This window comes from Bos indicus, chromosome 19 (genome assembly GCF_029378745.1).
Source record: "Bos indicus isolate NIAB-ARS_2022 breed Sahiwal x Tharparkar chromosome 19, NIAB-ARS_B.indTharparkar_mat_pri_1.0, whole genome shotgun sequence".
Lineage (NCBI taxonomy): Eukaryota > Metazoa > Chordata > Mammalia > Artiodactyla > Bovidae > Bos > Bos indicus.
Window position 1 is genome coordinate 44,080,538 of NC_091778.1, and position 20,043 is coordinate 44,100,580.

The 20,043-nt window shown below is 44.0% G+C and overlaps 2 protein-coding genes across 4 annotated transcripts; one reads left to right on the forward strand and one right to left on the reverse strand.

The window, feature by feature from the left end:
- Positions 1-75: 75 nt before the first annotated feature.
- On the forward strand, positions 76-9,546 carry CNTD1 (cyclin N-terminal domain containing 1). Of its 2 annotated transcripts, XM_019981749.2 has the most exons (7): positions 76-459; positions 3,579-3,654; positions 4,215-4,383; positions 6,192-6,354; positions 6,970-7,114; positions 7,757-7,853; positions 8,412-9,546. In XM_019981749.2, exons 1-7 carry the CDS (start codon positions 291-293, stop codon positions 8,604-8,606), a joined length of 1,014 nt encoding a protein of 337 aa, XP_019837308.1. In that variant the 5' UTR covers positions 76-290; the 3' UTR covers positions 8,607-9,546. The 2 variants fall into 2 exon arrangements, with proteins under 2 accessions (XP_019837308.1, XP_070629628.1); XM_070773527.1 differs by lacking the exon at positions 3,579-3,654 and having other exon boundaries at positions 347-459.
- BECN1 (beclin 1) lies at positions 8,810-19,903 on the reverse strand. Of its 2 annotated transcripts, XM_070773526.1 has the most exons (13): positions 19,750-19,903; positions 19,348-19,476; positions 17,345-17,412; positions 16,221-16,279; positions 15,751-15,819; positions 15,509-15,599; positions 15,271-15,407; positions 14,916-15,110; positions 13,713-13,859; positions 12,259-12,408; positions 11,309-11,369; positions 10,724-10,866; positions 8,810-9,992 (listed from the first exon to the last, which is right to left on the reverse strand). In XM_070773526.1, exons 2-13 carry the CDS (start codon positions 19,472-19,474, stop codon positions 9,824-9,826), a joined length of 1,416 nt encoding a protein of 471 aa, XP_070629627.1. In that variant the 5' UTR covers positions 19,475-19,476; positions 19,750-19,903; the 3' UTR covers positions 8,810-9,823. The 2 variants fall into 2 exon arrangements, with proteins under 2 accessions (XP_070629627.1, XP_019837307.1); XM_019981748.2 differs by lacking the exon at positions 15,751-15,819.
- Between the last annotated feature and the right edge of the window lie 140 nt (positions 19,904-20,043).

The following is a 20,043-nucleotide window of genomic DNA, read 5'->3' on the forward strand; positions in this document are numbered from 1 at the left end:
GGAGCTGTAGTCCGCCTTTCTGTTCACAGAGTGCGGCTCGCGGCTAAAGGGAAAGGGCGGGGCAGGAGGGAATAGGCCGTGCTTTCCGATTGGCTGAGGGCCCGCGGCCGTTGGGGCGGGAAAAGGCTGTGGAAGGCTCGAGGCTGTGTTAGGAATTGGGTTTTCCTCAGATTTGAGGCGCGGACGAGGGCAGGGAAGGCGACGAAGAATCCAAGGGGTGGCAGAAGACTGAAGAGAAGTTAAAGGGATCGGTTTATGAGCCGTCCGGGTGCCCAAATAGGGTTCTGAAGATGGACCGACCTGAAAGGCCAAGATTATCCTCTCTCAGTGACTTTCGGTTTGGAGCTGTTGCCACAGAGACCATTGAAGACACTCTGCTCCACTTGGCCCAGCAGAATGAGCAAGCCGTGCAGGAGGCTGCGGGCCGGATGGGCAGCTTCAGGGAGACCCGGATCGTGGGTGGGGATGCAGGCCGGGGGGCTGGTCTTATGGGAGACCCGGGCACTTGTCTTTGAGGCACCCATCTTGAGATTCATTATGCGTTATTCCTTAAAGTTTCGTTAGTACCTACTATATGCCAGGCGTGGGCGTACAGTGATGAGCCAGACTCACCAGCCCCCCCACCCTTGATTTAACATGTATAGACTACTTACTCTCCTTGCCTCCTGGGATAGAAAGATGAAAAAGAGGTCTAGTCCCAACTTTTAAATCATGTATATAATCTTTGGAGACTATTAGGACAAATCTGCAAATGACTAGGTACAAGTATGGTTAGATAAGTGTCATACCACATAAAACAAGCTTTTATGGAGACTGAGAGGAAAGATGGAGTGAGGTGGGAGTAGGATGAATTAAGGAGTCCTCCAAGCATCATGGTATTTAAGGTAGACCCTGAAGGATGACATTTTGGTTGGTGAAGGTGATGTTTCTTTCTTTTTTCCGGCTGTGCTGGGCAGCTTGTGGGAGTTGCCCAACCAGGGATTGACCCCAGGCCTCAATAGTAGAAGCGCCAAATCCTAACCACTAGACCATGGCAACTCCTAGGACCATGTTTCTACTAAAACGGAATAACATGAGTCAAACAATGAAATAGGGACACTTTGAGTGAATGTGGGTACCATGTCATCCAGGTTGGCCAGAGCATGTGGAAGAGTAGTTGAAATTCAGACCAGAAAGGTGGTTTGGAGACATTCCACAGGGAATTTTGAATGCCAAAGTGAGGAGCTTATATGCGACATAATAGGAAAACAAGAAGGCATTAAAGGTTCCCTCACCCCACCCCACCCCCCGCATATGGGAGTTCTGTAACTGTAACCTTTGCCTTAGAAAGAATTATTTTGGCTGTGATGTAAAGGATGCATCAGAGTAGAGAGAGGTAGGGGGTAGGTTGTCCAGTGGAGTCTTTGTCAGTTGTTATTTTTTAGGTAATAAGACAGAAGAAATGACAAGACAGGATAGATTAAAAACATTTCAGAGGTAAAATCTAGGGCTCTGCAATGGATGAATTTAAGAAATGAAAAAGGGGAAGATGACTATGTCAAAGGGTTGAGCCTAGACATACGGTGGTGCCATTAAGAGAAACACACATACAGAAAAAGAAAAAACAAAAAGGAAACGTGACTTGTCTGGGAAATAAAATAGTTTTGGTTTGAGATCTACTGAGTTTCAGATGCTTGTGGAACATCTGGAAGAAGGTTTCTGGCAGGTTGTTTAAAAATTTAAATTGGAAGAGAGGTCAAGTAAAGATAAGGGTTTGGGAGTTATCTCCATTAGTGATACTGCTGAAACTGGCAGAGGATGAGCTCTTAGAAGCGGAATCTAGTACAGTTTCTTGGGAGACATTTTGTGTTCAGGAAAGTGGAGAGGGAAGAAGAGTCATGAAGAAAATAAATGGAATGGTTGGGGAGATAGGAACAGAACCAAGAGACCCTTGGAAGCAAGAGGAAAGTTTCATGAAGGATGATGGTCAGCAGTTTCAGATGCTTCAGAGATGTGAACAACAGGGATGAGGATTGCAAAAGGACCATGATATTTAACAGTTTGGATGTATTTTCTGACCCCTGAGACAACCATTTCAGCAAATTGTAAAAAGTAGAAGCCAAATTGCAGAATATGAGGGACTGAGTGATTAAGTGGTAGCAGCAGGTATAAGCTAGGCTTGCGAGAGTTTTCACAGTGATAGAGGCTACAGAGATAGAGCCCTAGTTTAAGAGATTGGAAGGGGAGGGTCTTTTAGTTAATAGATTTGAGTATGTTTGTATAATAAGTACAGGAGATGGAGCCAGCAGCAGGAGAGAGGTATAACCCTCATCCATTCCACCGAACCCACACTGTTTTCTTGGCAAGTTAAAATGGAAAATATTAACAGAAACAATTGCCCAGATATTAATAGTTAATAATTCAAATAAAAAATAAAACAACTATAAACACACCCCTCCCCATGAAAATAAAGAAATGAAATCTAGGCTCCAGCAAATAAAATGACTGGCTAATGACACAATTAGGAGTTCTAGGATACGTCGCTTAATTGCTTAAACTAATTATCCTCTTCGTTGGACACTGTTAGCAGAGCTTTAGCCTCTGTCATGATGAAGTTTTGTACATATATCTATGTGTAACCTGTGTCAAGTCAATTGTTAAACTTTTATGCTAAATTTTATAATTTTTTTCCTTTAAGTTAGATTTTCTCTGAAGATATATGGAAATTTGACTATTTGTAATTCTTTGTTGATTAATGCTCACAGTTCCTAGTTCTGCAGACCTTTAAGAGCTAACATTTATCCTTGTTTCCACCCTCTAATGATATTGCTAACTAAATAGAATTCTATCTGGGGCTGTTCTTTCAAAGAGAAACACAGGCAGCCTAAAATCTTGCCAAGGTATCTTACCCTTCCCACCTTCCCAATGACTTGCCCCCACCCAAGCTGGACCTTGTTCCCTGATTTAGGGGATGATTCTTCCAAACAAGCCACTTCACAGTAACAAACTTGCTCCTGGAGGAGGCTCAGCCACCAAAGATTTACCCAACAAACTGGTGGTGGAGAGGTGGTGTCCAGCTGTAAGGTGAATTGTGTTTGTAAAGCAATGGGAGTTCTCCAGAGGGTGGTTACTAAACAAACAGTGTTATAAAGAATATCGAAGCTCCAGGAGGGACCTTTTTGTTCCTGTCAACATTCCACTGAAAACAGAATATAGGAGTTAGGGTTTTTATCCATCCAAGAATCTCTCTTGAAGCCGGAGGTTCCCAGCATGGCGTAAAGGCCAAGTAGACCAGCTGGTTTGTTTGTGTGTAGCTGGCCAAGCCTTTCATCAGTTGAGACCCACAGGAAGGCTCAAGGGGCCCTGAGGGGGCTTAGTAAGCCTTTGTTTTTGCACTCAGTCAGCCTCCTTTTCATGCTTCTCATCTGCCTATTGGCAGCAAAGGGAACCAGGCTCCGCTTGGATTGTTTCAGTCTCATCTTTCACACTTCCTGACCCTCTTCCTTGAGCCCCATCATGGCCTTCATACAAGGCCAAGGGTTCCCAGAGTCGTTTTGGTTGCACCTTGTGAATCAGGCTCTTCTTTACTGTTTTGGCAGAGTTTGTTTTTCTCCTGTCTGAACAATGGTGTCTGGAGAAATCCGTGAGCTACCAGGCTGTAGAAATCCTTGAAAGGTAAAGCCCTGAGCATAAGGCTTTTGTGAGAGTAACTCACAGGATGGCTAATGTACCCATATCTTAAAAAAAATACTAGTTGCTTCTTACTGTGAGGCCAGGTTTGTATCCTCTTTTACTTGCAAATGTAATTTTTTTTTAAAGTTTTGTATTTTTAAAAACATTTATTTTTGGCTATTCTGGAACTCTGTTGCTTTGTGCAGACTTTTTGTAGTTGCGGCAAGCTGGGGCTACTCTTCATTCTGGTGCAAGGACTTCTCATTGAGGTGGCTTCTCTTGTTGCAGGGCACAGAATCTAGGCCCATGGGCTTCGGTAGTTGCAGCTCATGGGCTAAGTTGCTTCATGGCATGTAGAATCTTCCTGGATCAGGGATCAAACCTACATTCCCTGCATTGGCAGGCGGATTCTTATCCACTGTGCCACCAGGGAAGTTCACAAATGTAAATTTTTTTAGCCAGCAATTGGATATTAGGATAAGATGTAGCATAGTTTGAAGCACAAACTCCATTTAGTCTCAGTGTGTGTGGATTGATTTCTCTCCTTTTTCCCTTCTTTACAGGTTTATGGTTAAGCAGGCAGAGAACATCTGCAGGCAAGCTACAATTCAGCTGAGAGGGAAGACAGAGCCTCAGAATTGGAGGGCTCTGAAAGAGCAGCTTTTCAACAAGTTTATCCTGCGTCTTGTGTCATGTGTTCAGCTGGCGAGCAAACTTTCCTTCCACTACAAAGTAAGGAGCTAGGGTGGCTCATGGGCACCTAAGTGTTAGAGAGAAACCAGCTCATCCAAAGGTGGCTTTGAGAAACCCACTCCTAGGTCTAGGTGATACTACTCATGCGGAAATTCCAGAGTATAATCATGCTTCCTAAGCAGACCTCCTACACACACACACACGGTCACACAGACCTCCTACACACACACACAGTCACACAGACCTCCTACACACACACACAGAGTCACACAGGCTTCCTACACACACACACATACACACAGTCACACAGACCTCCTACACACACACACAGAGTCACACAGGCTTCCTACACACACACACATACACACAGTCACACAGACCTCCTACACACACACAGTCACACAGACCTCCTACACACACACACACACACACACACACACAGTCACACTGCAATTATTAACCTGAAGTTCTGTTCCCAAAGTATAATTGCTGGACAGATGCCATCATTCATACAGGTCACCTTTCCTCCCCTTGGACTCAAGGACAGTTTACATAAGGTGCCTGAATTGCTAACCTACCTAGTAGTATTAAAGGCAAAAAAACTACTGCATTTATAAAGGACAAAATGTTTCCATATCACTATGTGATGCTTGTATAATAAAGTATCATTTATTCAACAAATATTTATTGTCTTCTATGGTGCCATAGCTACAAGAGTAAAAATATTGTCTATGCTCTCAAGGAATTTATTATCTAATGGGAGAAGACAAACAAATGTGGGAAAGTATTCTGATTAGTGTGAATACAGAGGGCTGTGAATGTACCTAATCAGCCTTGTAGAGACAAGGAAGTGTATTTAGAGAAAATTACTCTTTTTTTAAACAAACAGCAGAACATTTATTCAGTATATTCCACCTGTTGTTAAGCACTATCTCCACTCCCATCTAGAGGTGTTTCTCAGTTCTGCCTCTCTTTGAGATTAATTAAAAAATTTTAATAATAATTATTTCCTGCTATTAACTTACAGTAATGCATTACTCTTTTAATTGTTATCCAGGAATGTTTCACTGCCTGTATGCTCTAGTTTAAGTTGAATACAAATGGTGAGGGCAGACATCTTTGCTTTTTCACAGTCTTAGGGAGAAAGCATTCAATTTCTCACCATTACAAATGATGTTAGCTGTAAGATTTTTGGTATATCACTTTAACCAATAAAGTGACTTCTTGAAGGGGAGGGCTGGGGAATGGATGGATCCTAAGGGGAGAGGAGAAATAGGTAAGGAGAGCAGTTAAGGGAGGTGTGTGCGGGGTGGGGGGTTGGAGGGCAGGGCAGAGGGAGATGCAGACATGGGAAACGTGTAGACACCTGGAGAGCCTGTGGGTTTGGGAATGCAAGTAATTCTGTGTAAGTGTAAAGTATAATGAAGAAGGCAATGGCACCCCACTCCAGTACTCTTGCCTGGAAAATCCCATGGATGGAGGAGCCTGGAAGGCTGCAGTCCATGGGGTTGCTGAGGGTCAGACACGACTGAGCGACTTCACTTTCACTTTTCACTTTCATGCATTAGAGAAGGAAATGGCAACCCACTCCAGTATTCTTGCCTGGAGAAACCCAGGGACGGGGGAGCCTGGTGGGCTGCCGTCTATGGGGTCGCACAGAGTTGGACATGACTGAAGTGACTTAGCAGTAGCAGCAGCAGTAGAATTTAAGGGGGAATTACCAAGAAGAAGCTGAGATAAAGGCAAGGACTGGATTGTGAAGGGCTTTGTTTACTATGCCAAGATGTATGACCTCTATTCTGACGACCTGCTCTCCCTTTCACTATCTTTTGGTTTTGTTTGCTCAGATAATCAGCAACGTTACAGTCCTGAATTTCCTCCGGACTCTAGGGTATCTTCACACTAAAGAAGAACTGCTGGAATCAGAGCTTGATGTTTTGAAGTCCCTGAACTTCCAAATCAATCTGCCTACTCCCCTGGCATATGTGGAGATGCTCCTGGAGGTTTTAGGTACTTAACTGTGTTGGGCATGTGAGTTGGAGTCTTCCATAAGAAGGCAGAACTTCCATAGAAGTTCCTAGGGGGACATCCCTGGTGGTCCAGTGGTTAAGACTCACGCCTCCACTGCAGGTGGCACAGGTTAGATCCCTGGTCAGGGAAGTAAGATCCTGCATGCCTCACGGGTGGCCAAAAAAAAAAAAAAAGATAAAAAAAGGAATGTGTTAAAGGGTTTGGGGGCAGTGGACAGAACCTGCCAGTGAGGAACAGCAGTTTTCAGTAGTTTCCTCTAGTACTTGTCAGGGAAAGAAACACCAGTCTCCGCACCTGGATTCTATTTGGATTCATTAGCCACTCTCTTATTGTAAGATCAAAGAGTTGATTTTATAGAGGCATGAGATAAGAGGGGAACAAGCAAATAGGTTCCAATTATATATGTATCTCGTAGATGAAGTTTTCTCTACTTCTCCCTTTGTCCTTTAAAATCGACCTCCAGCTAGAGGTTTCTTATAGTAGAACTTAGCAACCAGGAAGCACACTAGCAGCTCCGAAGCTTTGTTTCGCGTGACAACTGTGATTACAATCAGACACACATAATGCTCTTTACCATGCGCATACTCCATCTAGGATACAATGGCTGTTTGGTCCCAGCCACACAGCTGCATGCAACCTGCCTGATTCTACTTGACCTAGTCTATCTTCTGCATGAACCTGTATATGAAAGCCTGCTGAGGGCTTCAATTGAGAACTCCACACCCAGTCAGCTGCAAGGGTAAGGCAACTCCTTTACTGTAGGCTCCTTCCAGAAACAGGGAGTCAGTAACATATCACGAGAACCTGGGAAATGGAATTTACCTAGCAAGGCACCTAGGCCACAGATAACCTGCACGGGTTACCTTGTTCTAATCTACATCTAATATGTTGTTTGGATGGATGACTGAGTCCAATCAGCAAAACCCTAGAGGCTTTTACTTTTAAATTTAAATGACTTCAAGTAATTAACATACTTTCATTCCTAATTCTTCTTTTATAGCTGCTTATAATTTCAGATTACTGAACTGCTTTTATAGTCACCTAGGAAAAAAAGCCAGTCACAGGGTTGCAACTTGGACAAAGTGTTTGATTACTGTAAAGTCAGGCTGGTAAAAAGCCTCACAGTTACATTTGGTAGGGAGACAGATGGAACAACAAAAGGTCCATAAACCATTCAGCCAGAAGGCTCATGTTTTCATCTCAGTTGAGTTGGGGGAAGTTGGAAGAGGGAATCAATTAGATATTACTTGACCATTTCTTTGCATGTATAAAATTTCCCATGATCAACATAAACAACTCAGAGTTGAAGTCCTGTAGCCCTAGGATTTGGAAGATCGAGTGTCACTCTAGCTCCAAAATTAATGTGGTTTTAATCACTCAGGGAAAAGTTTGTTTCAGTGAAGGAAGACTTCATGCTGTTGGCAGTAGGAATCATTGCAGCAAGTGCTTTCATCCAAAACCATGAGTGCTGGAGCCAGGTATGCATCACTGAGCAGGACCAGCATGGTCAGAATTCATTTAATAGAAAGCATTCTCCCATTAGTTAAGGGAAAACAGACAAGCTATAAAAGGTAACTGCCAAGACCTAGGATTAGGATGAATAAGCAGGACTTGGGAGAGAAAACTAGGATAGGACTGAAAAATGTTCTCCACTTTCCCCCTTGTGAAATTGGAAATGAAGGCTCAATTTCAGCTTGTTCGCTTCCCATTATGATAATCCACTACCATGTTAAAGCCCATTAAGTGTATCCTCCCAAACAGAAAATGTCAAGACTCAAATATCCCTCTCATATTTCACAAAACTTTTCTCAGCAGAGGGAAATGTCTAGCAGAAACTTTCCATGCTAACACTATCAGGGCAAAGGTATCCTAGCTTAACATGGCCACTGGCAAACACTGGGATCTGGATTCTCTGTGTAAGTTCAGAGAAATGAAAAAACTTACATTTGACTTGAGAGAAAAGCCCCAGCAATGTGTCTATTTGTGCACTAACATGTGTTTATGTAGTAATAAGAAATCTGTCTCTATTTCTGAAGGTCATGGGGCATTTGCAGAGCATCACTGGCATTGCCTTGGAGAGCATTGCTGAGTTCTCTTATGCAATCCTAACTCACAGCGTGGGAGCCAGCACTCCAGGTCAACAGCAGCCTGTTCCTCCCCACCTGGTGGCCCGACCTCCAAGGTCTGCGCTTCCTTCAACACATGAGGCAGGCGGAATCTGCCAAATATAAACAGCCTTCTGTCACTGCACCCATCCCTCCCTTTGTTTACTTTCATACTCAGGGTACAAAAGTTCCAAGCATCTTCTGAGTTGTCTTTTGTAATCCAACTTCACGCTTATTTTTCTGCATCAGAGAAAGAATTAAGATGAATAACCATGTCCCTTTTGTCATATCACACTGAAAATGTCAAAGAGCTGGGAGAAGACAGAGGATCAGTGAAATTAGTTTATTTTTGTTTAACAAGATATTTATTCTTTTTATTTTATTCATTTTATTAAGACAGAACCTCAGACATGGAAATTAGTATTAACCAGGGACTCAAATACTGAGACCATATGGGTGACCCTGACTGAACATCAAGGATGTTGACTTTATTTCCCCTTAAAATTAGTTTAACATCTCTGTTCTGTTACAGAGAGCTACACAAATAGGGCCTTCTCTACAGCTGTCTATTTTTCCATTAGTCTTTTTAAAAACTAACACCTACCTCTACACATATTTCAACAGACTTTCCACATACCTGCACTTGAACTCAATTCTCCCAGAATACAAAGTACTCTATTTTAGTTAAAGAAAAACCCAACAGTGCACCTCTGGGCAGTTATCAGACTGCAGTTGATCTTTTATTACAAATAATTAAATCTCTCCACCAAAGTCTCAAACAGTATCAAACACCATTTCATATCTCTTAACACAGAGTAGAGCAGGCATTCAGTACTAGAACCAAGTAAGAAGTGTTAAATTTCAAGCTTCTGATCACATCACATGGTGACCAAAGCTTGTGTCATTTTCTCATGTTATCCAACTGTGCATCTCACACTTCTTGTCCTCTCAGTGGAGAGACAAATGTTTCTAGTTCATGTTCTAAGTGCAGGAAGTTGAGAGAGACAAACTCCAGTGAAAACACATCAATCTCAATTCAACTCAGTTAAAAAAAAAAAAAAGCAAACTTAAATTATTTGTTTTGAGGGGACAAAGGGAAAGGAAGGCATGGGGTTAAGAGTCAAAACTGTGACAAAGACCAGATGCTATACATGGCATGTTGTAGTTCTGGAAACTATCTGTTATATGATATTTTAAAATAAAGTGGCTTTTGTGGATTTTTTTTCTTTTTTGGTATTGTAAACATATGCTGTTTAATAGTACCCGAATTTAACACTTTCTTTTTCTGCAAACAAAACAAAATTGAAAGCCTTTAAGGCAAACGAACTAAGGAAAAAAGAAAGTCATTTGTTATAAAACTGTGAGGATACCCAAGCAAGACCCCACTTAAGATTCGTCAGCATGAACTTGAGAGCTTTTGTCCACTGTTCCTCCGAGTTAAACTGAGTTTTGATGGAATAGGAACCACCACTGCCTCCTGTGTCTTCAATTTTGCCTTTCTCCACATCCATCCTGCAGGTGAACACAGCAGAACTCATTAGTAACTGAGATCCAAGTTAAGTCAGTTCAGGCAAATAGGCAGGGACTTGATCAAGGGACCATTCACGTCATTTTATCTATTAAAGAACTCTTGGCAAGCAACGGTAGTGTATTTTGGATTTGCTTGAAAGCCCAAAATCAAGAAGGCTGTCACAAGAGCCTCATTGTCATTGCAGAGTACAGGGACAGGACACACACCCAAATGGATGAGAAGCCTGGAGCAGAGGGTAAGTGAGGGTGACAGCACTCTGCACTGTTTTCCTAGGCATCCCTCCCTCGTGGGGAGGGAAGGGAGGCAGAAGAAAAGAAATGCTTTGTTTTGGGGTGATGGAAGCAGCTCAGCCTTACTCTCTTAAGTAAGGTGCCCATCTATCTCTGGGCTCCTGCAAAATTTGATCAAAGGAAGCATTCCTGTATCTTTCCAAGGGCATAAGGGAAAACCTCCCTGAAATTGGAGAGCAGGCTTGAGCTTTGCACCAAGAAAATCCCCCACACCATTGAAGTCAGCATTTTTTCCAGGGATCAGGTGGTCACACTGTCTTGCTTACAGTGTTGGATCCATCCTGCCCATCAGCGTCATGGGATTTTACTCCGTTTTCAGCTTTCCCACCATGTGTACTGGTTTTGCTTCCATTCTTACTGTCCCTTCCATTCTGCTCACTTTGGTCCTACTTTAGATTCATTCAGCACTGGGGAATACTGACCTGTAAGGAAGGCAAAAACGTGTCTCGCCTTTCTCAACTTCTTCTTTGAACTGCTGCACACAGTCCAGGAAAGCCACCATTGCATGGTCAAACTTGTTGTCCCAGAAAAACCGAAGCCCCCCTGAACAGTACAACGGCAGCTCCTGCCCGAGAAGAGAGAACTAGCTGTACATGTGGCCCAAACGCTGGCTTCAACAGGCTGCTCCCAATCCAATCCATCTCTCTAACAGGTTCTGTCTGGATTCCACTGGCAACAGTAACCTTGGGCAAATACCATGCACCCAGAACTGTTTCACCATCACCGAAATGTATTAAACATGTGCATGGTGATGCCTTTCTCATCCTGGCACACACCTTCTCCTTGGATCTGCCCACATCCCTTCTCAACAAACTGTAGAAGTATAATTTTCTCAACAGACCCCAAAGAGCTAATCCTGAACTGGACAAGCCACTGAACAAGACACTGGCTCATCATAAGATATCTCAGTCTAAGAATGAAATTATGCTATTATCAAAAGTAAACTATTTTGTTACGAGGTACAATAATTCTATACTATAGGTGAAAAATGGAACTTCCTAGAGTACCTTAGATTTGTCTGTCAGAGACTCCAGATATGAATGGTTTCCATAGGGAACAAGTCGATACCTAAAATGGAGATGCAGACAGAGATGAATACAGGACTCTACCTAAAGAGATTACTAGGGTGTTATAACCCAGTGATTTTTGGTCTTCAGCTACCCAAAGAAAGTGAAAGTATTAGTCAGTCAGTTGTGTCCAACTCTTTGCGACTCCATGGACTGGGACCTACCAGGCTCCTCTGTCCATGGAATTCTCCAGGCAAGAATATTGGAGTGGGCTGCCACTTCCTTCTCTAGGAGATCTTCTCGACCCAGGGACTGAACTTGGGTCTCCTGCATTGCAGGCAGATTCTTTACTGTCTGAGCCACCATGGAAGCCCAAGCTACCCAAGGACCTCTTTTATTATTTCCACTTCTCTCTAACCTCCCCATGGGGCCTCCATGTTTAAAAAGTTTTGTTTGGGACTTCCCTGGTGGTCCAGTGGCTAAGACTCCATGCTCCCAATGCAGGGGGACCAGACTGGATCCCTGGTCAAGGAACTAAATCCCACAGGCTGCAATTAAGACCTGGTGCAGTTAAATAAATAAACAAACACAAATAAGTATTTTAAAAAATAGAAGGAAAAAAAACCCTACATTTATTGTATAATTATCTGAGGGTCTTTTATGGATGAATGTATGTTCTGGTTTAGATTTAGAAACAGAAATCTGGAGATTTTTTAGGTTCTGGAGACAGGAAGTTGAGGACCACTGCTATAGTCATGCAGTTCATGGACTGCTCAATCAGTGGAAAAGGCCTGTGGTGAGGAGAAAACCAGAAGCACACAGTCTCCATAGACAGAATACTCCCTGCTTGCTGGGAGCAAGGGCTCTTGCGTAGTCAACAGAAGTAACAGGTAGGATACACAGATTATATCAAAGACACACCACACTCAAGAAAGGACCACCTTTTTTACCTCTGAAATTTCAGACCCATCTTATTGGCCAGGGCGTGGAGCAGCAACACTGTCTGGCCCCAAGCAGCATTAATCTCATTCCATTCCACAGGAACACTGGGCAGCCGACCCAGTCTGAAGTTATTGATTGTACCAAACTGTCCACTATGCCTACAGAAGAAGGGCAGGGGAAAATACAGAGAGAACTTAAAACTTGGCGAATTCTGATATTTCCTGTTCTCACCTAAAACCTGGCATAAATCTCTCTCCTTATCTTCATATTCACATATCCAAGCCCTACCTGGTACTTTAAATACATGCCTAAAGCGTGAGTCATCATCTTTCTCCCTGCTGCTCAGACATCAAAGTAGAAACCTGGGGGTCATCCCTGAATGCTCTCTCTCAGCTCCCTTTTCCCCAAAACCACCAAGCTCTGCTGGTTCTACCTCCTAAACCTCTTGAATCTGTCCACTTCTCTTCAGACTCAATACCATGGCTCTCTTTGTGTTTAGAATCCCCCGGACAAATTTCCTAACCAACAGCCTTGCCCTCTCCCCCAAGTCATTTCTCACATTGCAGGTAAAGCCATCATTTACAAATACAGCTGTACTGTGTCACTTTCCTGCCCAAAGCGCTTCAGTGGCTCCCACTGCCTTTCGGATCAAGTCCAAATCCCTTAACGAGGCTTCTAAGATCCTTAAGGAATTGGTAGTGCTCCAGTTTCACACCCTGTCCTTCTCTGCTTTATACTCCATCTCCAGTCACAATAAGCTCCTTTCAGTCCAGAAGGTTCAGTGGGAGATTATCACTTCCACTTTCCTCTGCCTCTTTACACAGGATGTTCTCTCTGCCGAGAACAACCCTCCTCCTCTGCAGACTTAGACTCCACGTCTCAGCTTAAACATCCACTTCCTCTGGGGGAAACGTTCATGCAGCCTCCTCAAATCAGGTGAAGTGCCCTTATGTGTTCCCACAGCACCCTGGGTTCACCAGGACCACGCTGAGGTGCAAGTGCCTGTTACCCAGCCATCTCCCCCTCCCCCACAAGACTGTAGCAACCAGGAGGCAGAATGAATATTGCTTGCTGCTGCCCACCCAGTGCTGAGCAGTGTCGACCACATAGAAGATGCTCAACAGATACCAGCTGAAATGGATAAAATGTCAAATAAATGAGTAAACAAATAACTCCGGGAGAGGGGGATGAGAAATCAGCACCAGGCAGAGGCTCAGATTTTCCTGTGGCTGGAGGGCTCCGATCTTTCCCTCTCCTTGGAAGAATGGAAGTTACCAAGCTCTAGAATCTCAATCCCCTGACTGTGGCTATCCCAACTCAAGAAATGGAAGAAGCCTAGATGGGATGAAAATGACATGGACTTCTATTTCATGGGAGGTGGGCACCTTGGCTTAGTGGTCAACAGCTAACATTCAGATATTCAGTGCTTCCCAGATGCTCCTCACCCTCCAGCCCTTCTTACCAAATGTGGAAGGTTGCATTAAAGACGTTGGTTTTCTTCAGCTTGTCCAGCTGCATCTGGGCATAACGCATCTGGTTTTCTACACTCTTCAGCTCATCATCCAGTTCCAGCTGTTGTCTTTTAAATTCACTGTATTCCCTTTGATACCTGTGAATAGATAAGGTGGTCATTAAAGGCTGTTAGTTTGGGGGCTAAAATTTCTCTCCCATCGCTCCTCTCAAAGACTTCTTCTAGTGATTATGGTCACTTCTAGTTGCAGCACCTTGTACATTTGGCATAGATCTCATACAAAGGAACATAGTTGCCCTAGATGTTTTGCCTGGGAGGGACAGAAATGTCCCAAATTCCAGCTGCTCATATGCAAAAAAGAGGAGGAGGACAGGATGCTTCCAAACCAGGACCAGATACTTTTTGGACTCCTGGTCTTTTCCAGAAACAAGGTGAATTAGTCAATGGTGGTTTCTTCCCTGAAATGGTCTGATTGTCTATCACTTCACTTCTACATGCCTATTGTCCTTTAAATGGTTAGTGTATATCATTTTTAATGGAACTTGTTACACTACCTCATGAAAAATTTAACTTTTTCTCAGTCCTCCACTCCCCCACCTTCAGTCTCCTCCACTAGACAGAGGGTTCTCTCAGGTCAAGAATACCAATGAAGGACTTCCCTGGAGGTCCAGTGGCTAAGACTCCGAGCTCCCAATGCAGAGGGCCTAGGTTCAATCCCTGGTCAGGGAACTAGATCCCACATACCGCAACAAAGATCAAGGATCTCATAAGCTGAAACTAAGACCTGGCGCAGCCAAATAAATTAATATTTTTAAAAAAGAGCACCAGTGATATTTTTGAGCTGGAAGAGAATAAATGTAGGCCAACACACTTATCCTTCCAGAGGAGGATGTGGGATTCAGTGCCTGACTCATCCAAATGTTCCCTATAGGACAGAGCTGTCACTAGAGGCCTGGTTCTCGGCTCTCCAAAAGCACTGGACAAAACCAATGCTTCTGTCACTTAATCATGCTGACTCTTCCTACATAAGCCTCCCAACCAACATCGAGAATCAGGGCCTGGAAATGCAGGGTCTAGAGCAGACATGCTGCTCAAAGTCGACTGCTGTTTACAAACCAGACACATTCGGCTGTGAGCCATTTCCCCTCCCGGAGCCTTGAGGTAGGAAGATGGAAGAACAGGGTGATCACTCACTGAGCTTCCTCCTGATCCAACCTCTCAGCCTCAGCCTGGACCTTCTCGAGATTTTCCGCCACTATCTTCCGGTTCTTTTCCACATCTTCCAGCTCTTGGATCAGCCTCTCCTCCTCTAATGCCAGCTCCTTTAGCTCTAACCCAAGCTGTTCACTGTCATCTTCATTCATTTGCTCTAAGATCTCCAAACAGCGTCTGCCAAGAACACAGGCAGGGAATGCTTACGGGAGGGAACCTGTTATTCCATTTCCCTGCATGAAGCACAGCTCTTGAGTAAGGGCTGTACAGCCCCAGAGCAATGAGCACCCCAAGACTCAGAGCCCTGTTCCTGGGACCAGGCTCTGGAGGCACTCACTTGTAGTTCTGACATTCATTTTCAGTGACGTTGAGCTGAGTGTCCAGCTGGTCTAGGAGAGTGTCTGTGCATTCCTCACACAGGGGGTGATCCACATCTGTCTGGCCTGACATGATGTCAAAAAGGTCCCCAGTGACCTGGAAGAAGAGAGTCAGGGTAGGGCCTGTCTCATGTCACCTGCCTGGAGACCCCCCTACCAGCCAGCCCACTGAAAGACACTGGCATGAGGCAGACTTGCCTTTAGTCTTCGGCTGAGGTTCTCCATGGTGCCGCCATCAGATGCCTCCCCAATCAGAGTGAAGCTGTTGGCACTTTCTGTGGACATCATCCTGCAGACAGCCCCCCGCCCATGGGCCACATGAGGGAGCAGAGAGGCCTCCTCCACCTATATGCAGTGCTGGTGGCAGAGACTCTCAAGCACCAGCTGAGGGGCCTCAAGGCGCATACCCACTCCTAGCCCGACTGACCTCCCAAGGATACCTCTCTCCCAAGGGAAGGCCATGCTGGTCTTCCACAGGGGCACTCAGCACGAAGGTTGGCCTGGATGGACTAAGGAGGGAGAGGGGGCATCAAAAACGGCTATGTGTGTGTCTATAGTAGAAAAGGAAGGAGAATCAGGAGAGACCATTTCTTACATGCATTAATAACTAAGAACCTGAACATATAACATTTGTTATCTTAAAACTTTTCAAGAGCTCATCTCTTCCATTAGTCAATCACACTCTCAACTTTTCTTAATTCTTCATCATGAGAGCTACTGTTCCTTCCCACTGTGTGAATGGCTACAGGAAAAAATCAATACTGGAAGGTGATGGGCCAGGTGTAAAGGACAGTGTCTTTTCTAGAAGAGTGAAAGGCTAGGTGATGATTCATATCCATCACAATTCTGGGTTCAATTAAAATTCTACTGGCCTTTGGCAAGGAACAGGGGGCTGAGGAGTAGTAGGCACCTGGCTGGGGGGATGAATCTGCGAGAGACACCATCCTGGCGAGTTTCAATAAATGGCTCCTGGGAAGGAAATAAGAAGTCATCAGAATTCTAGCAGCTTTTGAGGTGGAGTCTATTTTCCCAATGGCCTCAGAACTATTTGGCTTTACCCATGATTGATAAACACAAGACTTGAGAAACAAGAGACTTAAGAAATGGGTGTTTTCTAGCCAATCCTTGGATACAGGCACTAAGAAAGGACCCCTGGTACAAATAAACCCCAAGTCCCATTTGGTTTTTTTGTGGGAAACAGTATTTCTTAACTATGTTATACTCTGTTATATTTGCATTTTCTCAACACTTACCAGTCAGGCTAGGGGAGAGAATGCCCTTCAGGGGTCCCCAACCTTTTTGGCACCAGGGACCAGTTTCATGGAAGACAATTTTTCCATAGACCAGGGCAGGGGGAGGGGTAGTTCAAGCGCATTATGTTTATTGCACACTTTATTTTTACTGTTTTTACATCAGTTCCACCTCAGATGATCAGGCATTAGATCCTGGAGGCTAGAGACTCCTGCCCTAAATCATGGCACAAGGGAAAAGCCAGAGCAGACTGCAATGAAGTCTGCCATGGCATAAAACAAAGTAGATTCTTTGTTTTCCATACTTTGATATAATTTGTATGTGACCAAAGTCTTATCTTTGACAATGAAAATCATCACTCAATACAGTTTAAAAAAAATGACACGTTCTCAAACACTGACAACCCTTTCTACCTAGTGTAATCACACAATTCTATCTCTAAACGTAGATACTTTTAAGACTAGAGAGGAGTGGATATTACTAATGAACTACAACAACAGGTATGAACCAGGTAAGACCTGGACACACAGGTCATCATCCCACCTCCCACCTAAAATAGCTTATAATTCCACTCCAAATAAAGCAGAGTCTCTCTTCACATTTTTGAATGGATGCCTCATTCAGCAACCCTGTGACCTCAGGTATACTTCTGTATCTTCAGTGATCTAAAGTGGCCTGATTATGCAGAATGTCTCTTGTTAACCAGAGATTCCACATATCTGGGGGCCCCAGGAGCACCAAGGACCCTGCAGAAACCCACTTTGCATTCCAGTGTTTTCATACCTCTCCTGAGTTAGCCTCTTCCTCCTGGGTCTCTCCTGGTTTCAGCTGGGCTGTGGCAAGTAATGGAGCTAAGAGCAAGGGAAACATTGAATCTTTTAGAAAGTCTTCTCAGAGCAGGAGCATGTGTGAAAGGATAAGAATCAAAACATCCTCCACCTTTTTCTCAGAGTAGAATTTACCAAAAAAAGGATCTGTTTTCTTCTTCTTACACTCACTAAATCAGATTAAGGAATTATTAAAGTTTTTTCAGTATAATGGTATGATTAGGTCTTTAAAGAGACATCTTACCTCTCAAAAATACTTAAATAAAATATTAATGGTGTTTATATGTTTGGGATATAATGGTGTAAATGTGTTTATATTATTGGTGTAAATATGTTTATATTATTTGCTTCAGAATCATTTGGGGCTGTAGGTGAAACATGGTTAAATGTGCCTGCATAATCGCTGAAGCTTGGTGATGAGTATACAGAGGTTCATTATAAACTTGGATGTTTTCCATAACAAAAGTTAACATCCTTTTCCCCCCAGAATAAGTGGGAGGGAACATGAAAGGAAGATGAAACTTCCTTTTCTGGAACTAAGATCCAGGAAGATGAAAGCTCTCTACATAGCAATGGAGATCTAAGTTACATGAGTATACATTTGTCAAAACATACAGCGAAGGGTAATTCACTGGCAGTCCAGTGGTTAGGACTCCACACTCTCACTGCTGAGGGCCTACGTTCAATCCCTGTTGGGGAACCAGGATCCTACATCCTACAAAGTGTGCATCATGGCCCCCCAAAAAGCTAAGATATGTAATATATAAATCTTGACAATTAGGGACTTCCCTGGGGATCCAGTAGTTAGGACTCTGAGTTTCCACTGCAGGGGGCAGAGATTCCATCCCTGGCTGGGGAACTAAGATCCCACATGCCATGGGGTACAGGCGAAAAAAAAAAAAAATCTTGACAATTAAAAATTGTCAATGTATGAAAATTTACCTTTAAAAAAAAGAGGTAAAGAGGAAAATACCTGAGTGGATATGGGAGGTGAATGTAGGCATAGAGGAAACAAGAATGGTTGAATGTAGCTAATTGTTGAAGCTGAATGATGGACACAAGGGAGTTTACTGTGCTATTCTCTTGATTGTATGTTTGAAATTTTCCATATTAAAAATTTCCCATATTAAACAGTTAATTCCCCTCAGAAAAGAGAAATCAGGTATTGATAATAATTGTTAATATTTGCTGAGTATTTTTCCCTGGCATATTCTTAAGTATTCATGGTCTGTGTCATATTTGATCTTTACAACTATCTTGAGGTTGTTTTACATTTTACAGATATAGGAAATAAAAAAATTGGGGCTTAGAAACTAAAAACTGGGTGAAGTAACTTGCAAAAAGTCATTCTGCCAGTAAATGACAGCCAGAAGTTAAATTCAAGCAGAGTGACTCTAGGTCCATGAGCTTATTTTAACTGTTTATTCAATCTTTTCCTTTTTCCTAGCTTCATCTCACTTCTTGGGGATTTGGGATTCTATTACTCTATTTTCCTCTACTTGCCTCTACTTATCAGCTATTGGCTTCTGGGTAAGTCATTTAACCTGACTGAGCTTCAATTCCTCATGGATGAAATGATAAATTTTTACTACTCCTACGCATAGGGGAGTAAAACTGAACTACTCCATAGAGGTTAAAAGTAATGCATGTAATGCACTCGGTATATGGCAAGTCCTCCACAATTGCCGTTTATTTTTGTATATACATAATCCTTTACTCTGAAACAGCAGGAGCAGAAAACTAAGGACCTTTCCTTGTTATAGAAAGCTCTCAGAAGCACATAGTGTCAGAACTCTTTTATGTTCTCGATAAGAAAACAAGGAACCAGAGAGATGAAGCAACTTCCGAGGCTCACAAGGCTTGTTTGTGGCAGGCTATGTATAGTCCTTAAGACCTTTATCTCCAAAGCTGCCCACTTTGAACGATCTTGATCACCCTCTTTCCAAGGGCCTCGCTGACCTGTGAGCTCCTGGATGGTGACACGGTCCAGAATCTTGAAGCTCGTGTCCAGTTTCAGAGGCTGGCTGCAGCGCTGACACACGAAGCTCACCTGCATGGTGCTGCTGGATGTCTTAGACCCCTCCATCCCTGCGGCGGTGGAAAGGAGACGACGTTAGGAAGAATAAGCGCCCTTGAACCCCGGGTTCGGAGCTACCGCCTGACTTGCTGTTGTGGTGAAGGGGTAAAAATCCCCGCCTGCACCTTTCCCTGTAGGAACGTAGGATACCAGGCGGACCTGCTTCCGGGGCTGACCCGGCAAAGGCAGTTTACAGCCCAAAGTCAGGGAGGGTCTGCAATAGGGGCCGTCGGGGTTCCCATGTCCCCTTCGAAAGTAGCCGTTCAGCCCCCAACGCTTTTCACCTCGGGACCCGGAGCCCGCCACCCTGATCCGGTCTACCGCGGCGGTACCGCGGCTTCGGGTCTGTCTGCGAGCGGGACTTCCAAAACTGCCATCGCCCAGCCTTCAGCTACTTCCCGGTCCGCCGGGGGAGGACTTCCGCCGGGACCGGACTTGACGTCACGATGACTGCCGTGCCGCAGGGGTCAATCATGGTCCAACCCGCTTCCGCCTGGCTGCGACCTCTAGAGGCTGAGCTGGGAAAGGCGGCAGGCGTCGGCCTGGGGGCTGGTGTTGCGAGCGGAAGTGGCCCGACA